The following is a 6011-nucleotide window of genomic DNA, read 5'->3' as shown; positions in this document are numbered from 1 at the left end:
TATCTATCCTATAGTGCCTTTCATATCTTTCTATCTATCTTATATAGCACCTTTCACATCTGTCTACTACACAGTGCCCTTCCTATCTATCTCCCTATCTTTGGAAAACAATGTTAATCCTTGGAGAAGAAATTTTCCATTAGGAGGCCCTGAAAGGTTTGTTAGAGGGGACGTTTCCCATTCGTTCTACCAAATCGAGCTGTGAGATTTAATGTCTTGTGATTCATCTGCAAAACAAACAAATAGCAGGAAATTAAAAAAATGTATCTTTTTATTTTTTCTGTCATAAATATATGGCACATACAGCGTCATAGTCAGAATTGACTGCCAGATGCATTTTGCTGAGTAAGCAAAGGCTGCCTGTATTGGGGGTCCTGCCACTGGGTGGCACTAAGAGTTATTCTGACTTTACATTTTGGGTGGCACTGATACACTGGACTTTGCTGACTCCACCCCTGTCTCTTAATGTGCAATATGATTGGCTGTTACAACATTCAGATCTGAACAGCACTCCCGGTGGCTGATCTTTTAATTACAAGTATCTTCAAACAACAAGAGTACAGCAGTAAGGCCGAGCCTGTAGACCTCATTCTGGGTCAAACGGGCAGGAGAGGAAGGTCCAGGCACTAATGCAGGAACATGCAGTGGTGCTCCACTCTCCAGCTCCTACCTGCTAAAAGGTGATCGCTTCTGGAGACGTATTTGCACCTCCTCATCCCAAAGAATACACAAAACCCTGCACTGCAGCTAACAAGAGCACCTCGACCGCTGAGTTATTGGCTCCTCCAAACGCAGCGGGGTTCCCACAGTCAAGCCATACCAGCCATTCCTCACTGGGATCTTGCCAGCCATAAACAGCCGGTAGATCTCTCTGGTGAGGCCCTCGAAGGCGAGCTCCACGTTGAGGTTCTCCTTCGCTGAGGCTTCAGTGTAGCCTGCCATATGTAGCTCCTTCACCAGACCTTCAGCTTCCTCCCGGCTCACCTCGATGTTTTCCCGCAGGTCACTCTTGTGGCCGACCAGCATGAAGACCATCGTGCAGGGCTTGACGTACTCCGTCACTTCTTTGTGCCAGTCCCGCACCCGCTCAAATGTGTGCCGCTGGGAGAGGTCAAACACCAGGATGCAACCTACTGAGTTCCTCATGTAGGATTTGGCAATGGACCTGTGTTTGGGGAAGAAAAAATAAATAAATTAAAAAACCTAAAGATCAGGTAAGGAGCTGGGGGATGGGGGGCGGCAGTGGGAGGTCAGGCAGAGGGGGGCCTGAAGGAAAAATCTGTCAACGTTTATCACATGTAGTGCCTGTCACATCCATCTGTCCATCTATCATACAGCACCTTCCCTAACTATTTATTCAACTCTTGTATGATGCCTATCACATCTTTTAATACCTGTGCTAGAGTGATTTGAAAGGCACTATATATTTATATCTATATATATATCTATATACACACGTACATACTGTGTGTATATAAACTGCTCAAGAAAACGAAAGAAGCACTTTTTAATGAGAGTATAGCATCAAGTCAATGAAACTTGTGGGCTGTTGATCTGCTCAGTTAAGTAGCAGAGGGGCTTGTTCATCAGTTTCAGCTGCTTTGTTGCACTAAAGGGGCAACACTGAGATGACCCCCAAAACAGGAATGAATGGTTTAACAGGTGGAGGGAGGCCACTGATATTTTTCCCTCCTCATCTGTTTTGTCATTAGTTTTGCATTTGGCTATGGTCAGTGTCACTACTGGTACCATGAGGCCATACCTGACCCTACAGAGCTGGCACAGGCAGTCCAACTTCTCCAAGATGGCAGGCACATCAATACGTGGCATTGCCAGAAGGTTTGCTGTGTCTCCCAGCACAGTTTTAAGGGCATGGAGAGATTCCAGGAGACAGACAGGCAGTTACTCGAGGAGAGCTAAGCAGGGTCTCTCATAGAAGGTCCTTAACCCATCAGCAGGACCCACTGGTATCTGCTCCTTTGGGCAAAGAGGAACAGGATGAGCACTGGCAGAGCCTACAAAATGACCTCCAGCAGGCAGGCAGGCCACTGGTGTGAATGTCTCTGAGCAAACAATCAGAAACAGACTTCATGACGGTGGCCTGATGGCCTGACATCCTCTAGTGGGCACCGTGGAGCTCAATTGGCATTTACCATCGAATACCAGAATTGGCAGGTCCACCACTGGCAGGCGTCCTGTGCTTTTCACAGATGACAGCAGGTTCACCCTGAGCACATGTGACAGACGTGAAAGGGTCTGGAGAAGCCGTAGAGAACGTTATGCTGCCTGTCACATCGTTCAGCATGACTGGTTTGGTGGGGGGTCAGTGATGGTATATCGGGGTAGGAATATCCATGGAGGGACGCACAGACCTCTACAGGCTAGACAACAGGCATACAAACTACTGAGTACGATTTGGAGTCGCTGCAATGAAATTTCAGCCAAATGGACTCGCCTGCCTGTCTGTCACATCATTTTTACCCTTTGATTTTTGGGGTTTCTTTGAATTCAGCCCTCCCTCTGTCGGTTGATCATTTTCATTTCCATCTGTTCATTCCTCTCACATCACCATATCAGTCCATAGCAGTAGAGAGAGACAGCAGGATTTTTTCCCCATTGAGGTCTGATGTGTTTTCAAAGTGTGCCTTTAATTTTTTTGAGCAGTTTATATAATATAGGCCATACTGTACATGTGTTAATAGAGATTTAAAAGACACTATATATCTATCTTTGGGATGTTTAGTGCGTTTCACGTTTATGAGTTTATCATATAGGATCTTTCATTTTGGAATATTATGTACTTCCTTTCATGTCTACTTAACTATCTTTTATATAGCACTTTTCACATGCATCTATCTATATCTGTGCTAGAGAGATTTAAAGGGCGTTATATATCTATCTGTGGGTTACATAGCGGCTTTCACATGCGTCTATATATGTCTTCATCATGTAGTCATCTCTGTACTGATATACAGTACATGTGTTAGAGATACTGCATTGAAAAAGCACTATGGATATATGTATGGGGGCTCTGTAGTGTCTTTGACATCCGTCTATCTTTACATGTGTTAGTGAGAAATAGCCAAGTCACTGTATATTGATCAATGGCTTATATAGTGCCTTTCACCTTTGACTATTTTGTGCTACCTTTCATATCTATTTATATATCTGTTATATAGTGCCTTTTACAGCTATTTATCTGTCTCTTATATTGTGTTGTATCTATCTATCTATCTATTATATAGTACTTTTCAATAATATAACTATGTATCTATCTATCTATTATATAGTACTTTTCAATTATCTATCTATTATATAGTGCCTTTCATATCTATCTATCTATCTATCTATCTATCTATTATATATTGCCTTTTACATCTATCTATCTATCTATTTTATCTATCTATCACTCCTAGAGATATGAAAGACACTAGCTATCTACAGGTTATACAGTGCATTTTACATCTGTATCTGCCTATCTATATTGTATATAGCGCCTTATTACATCTCTGGTGTACATTTATTACAGATATTGAGAAGTCACTATATATCTATCAATGGGTTATATAGCACCTTTTAAGTCTATCACTAGCACTAGCACTCATATCTGTTTATCTGTACATTTTAAAGTATTTTTCATGTATTTATTTATCATTCTTTTGATTCTGGTGGTCTGTCTGGCATTCTTAACCCACATGTTGGTTTTTGTGTTTCATAGCTGAGAGACGTCTAATAATCACACGTCTACCTGATAGTAGACAGAAAGCCAATGATACAGATAGACTAACAGCTGTGAAAGGCACTATATAACACATTGACATATCCATCCATCCATCTTTCAAACCTGATTTTTCTCCAGATCAGGGTTATCATCTTCTTATCTCTGCATGTGTTTTTTAGCTAATAGTTTCTAGTGTGTTTGCTATATAGTTAAAGTTATTGATGCAAAAGGTGCTATAGAACATAGAGATTATGTTATCGTTATATCCTTGATGTGCATTTTAGCTAATATTGTTTATGAAAGATGCTAAATAATTAAATAGACTGATGCCAAAGACACTCTGTACACTGCACAGATGAATCATTTTGCCTTCTCCCTGTGTGGCTCATATTTATTAATGTTTGCTATGAAAGATGCTATGTAATTAGAGAGATGCCAACTGCACTGTATAACACTGAGGATCTTATTGTTATCTCCTTATGTGCTCTTCTGGTCATTTTTGCTAGGGTTTGCTGTGAGATGTGACCATTAGATCGAAATGAAAGTCGGTAGATATGTCTTCATGTCTAACACTCCCTTATTCTCTTTACATTCCCTGTGAGATGCGCTATATGAAGTGACAGTCGCTCTGTTTGCTTTGTCCCCTTTCGCTCCTCCTTCCTCCAATCCTCCCGACTGCCTCTCTTGTGAATCTCCAGGGCACACAACCTAAAAACATAAGTCAAGGCGCGGCCTTTCGGAGAAATGTCCGGCTGAACTCGTTTAACAGACATTCCAACAGCAGAATGTCAACGTGTTGTTATCGTGCACTTACAGGAGTGGATATGGCGTCTTTCAGTAGCGAGTCCTGCCCGAAAGCCCTTTGTCAAAGTCTGTCTGGCTGGGGCTGCTTTTTATTTATTATTATTTTACCAGCGATTTCTTTTGGGTTTTTTTTGTTTGAACCCACAACGTCAAGGTCTGAAGTCCGCAGCCTTACCCACTACGCCACGCTGCCTTAAAAGTCTTCAGGGCTGCAGGTTCTCCCAGTGGCTGCGTGTTAAAGAAGTGGCGCCCCTGGGGTGGCAGCAGACAGTGCCGTCTGACAGCAGCTGCACACATTCGAGTTAATTCTGTCTTGGGGTGGGGGGGTCTTTACTCATATCGCGTACCCACCTGAACCTCTCCTGGCCCGCCGTGTCCCACAGGAGCAGTTTGATCAGCACGCCGGGGTCGAAATCCAGAAAGCGCACCTTGAAGTCGATGCCGAGCGGTGACTGACGCGACTCGTCAAACGTGCCGTCCGTGTAGCGCTTCAGCAGGGACGACTTGCCCACGAACGAGTCTCCCAGGATGACGACTCCAAATCTGAAGTTCCAAGAGAGCTCCATCGATCTGATGAGTGAGAGTGAGAGTCTTGGGGGGGATTCGTTGGCAGGGGACCGAGGGAAGCTGTTGTTGCGGCTGCTGCTGCTACGATTATCAGTTCTCTGACAGCAGGTACCGGCGGGGCGGCACACGCTTAACTGATAAGCCGCTCACACTCGTCCTGCCAGTTCTGCCTGTCACTCCTTGAGTCATTGAAGCCCTTGTGACTTCCCCGAGAAGCTGTTGCGATATTGCCGCTTGGCATCAAGAAGCGTAAAGCAGAGGGATAGGCGCGGCGCCCCTTCAACGTCTGCCATCGTGTGCCTAAGGGCATGGGCGTCGACTTGTCACACACATTATGGGGGCAAATAATTATAGACTAGGACATGAAAACAAATAATCCAACAATAGCAGCAATTATAATCCTCAAACTAGAGTAGCATTGGAGGCACACGCGGCAAAATAAAAGTAAACGATCAACGCGACAAGAGGATTGCTAAAGACTGATTTAATTGCAGCTCAAGCATCCCTAAAGCTTGCGTTAAAACTCCGCAAATGCTGTCCATCCTGTGTGATTCACCATCACCGCCACCCGTGACTTTGACTGATTCCCCACATTACATTGGCTAACAAATCCTTTACGAGTGGAGTGGCGTTCGCTGGGAAATTTCTGATGCCGCGTACTGATTGGTTGGGGGATTTTGCCTTCTTTGCGCACTGTGGAGCGGCGTCAGCGGACCCTCGCTCTTTACATCGTAGTGGTGGCCGATTCGACTCACTGGACTCAGTCAGCTCTTTCGAACTACCCATTTAAGACAATCGATTCTTTTGATTCATTTGACTCATTTTTAGGATCGGACACTGGCGTTTAATTAAAGTCCGTGGGTTTGGAAGTGAGGTTCAATTTGATCGCATCACCTTCATATAATTTAATAATTCCTAC

The 6011-nt window shown here is 44.0% G+C and overlaps 1 protein-coding gene across 1 annotated transcript; it reads right to left on the bottom strand.

Moving 5' to 3' along the window:
• Positions 1–253: 253 nt before the first annotated feature.
• LOC120526923 (ras-related protein Rab-39A) lies at positions 254–5570 on the bottom strand. Its single transcript, XM_039750028.1, has 2 exons — positions 4877–5570; positions 254–1165 (listed from the first exon to the last, which is right to left on the bottom strand). Exons 1-2 carry the CDS (start codon positions 5089–5091, stop codon positions 748–750), a joined length of 633 nt encoding a protein of 210 aa, XP_039605962.1. The 5' UTR covers positions 5092–5570; the 3' UTR covers positions 254–747.
• Between the last annotated feature and the right edge of the window lie 441 nt (positions 5571–6011).

This window comes from Polypterus senegalus, chromosome 3 (genome assembly GCF_016835505.1).
Source record: "Polypterus senegalus isolate Bchr_013 chromosome 3, ASM1683550v1, whole genome shotgun sequence".
Taxonomy (NCBI): Eukaryota; Metazoa; Chordata; class Cladistia; order Polypteriformes; family Polypteridae; genus Polypterus; species Polypterus senegalus.
This window is presented reverse-complemented; position numbering and strand designations above follow the sequence as displayed.

Excerpts from the sequence above, each read along its gene's own strand:
- LOC120526923 (XM_039750028.1), bottom strand. The coding sequence starts at position 5,091 with ATGGAGCTCTCTTGGAACTTCAGATTTGGAGTCGTCATCCTGGGAGAC. Across the intron at positions 1,166-4,876 it reads GCGGGCCAGGAGAGGTTCAG|GTCCATTGCCAAATCCTACA; the intron begins GTGGGTACGCGA and ends CCCCAAACACAG.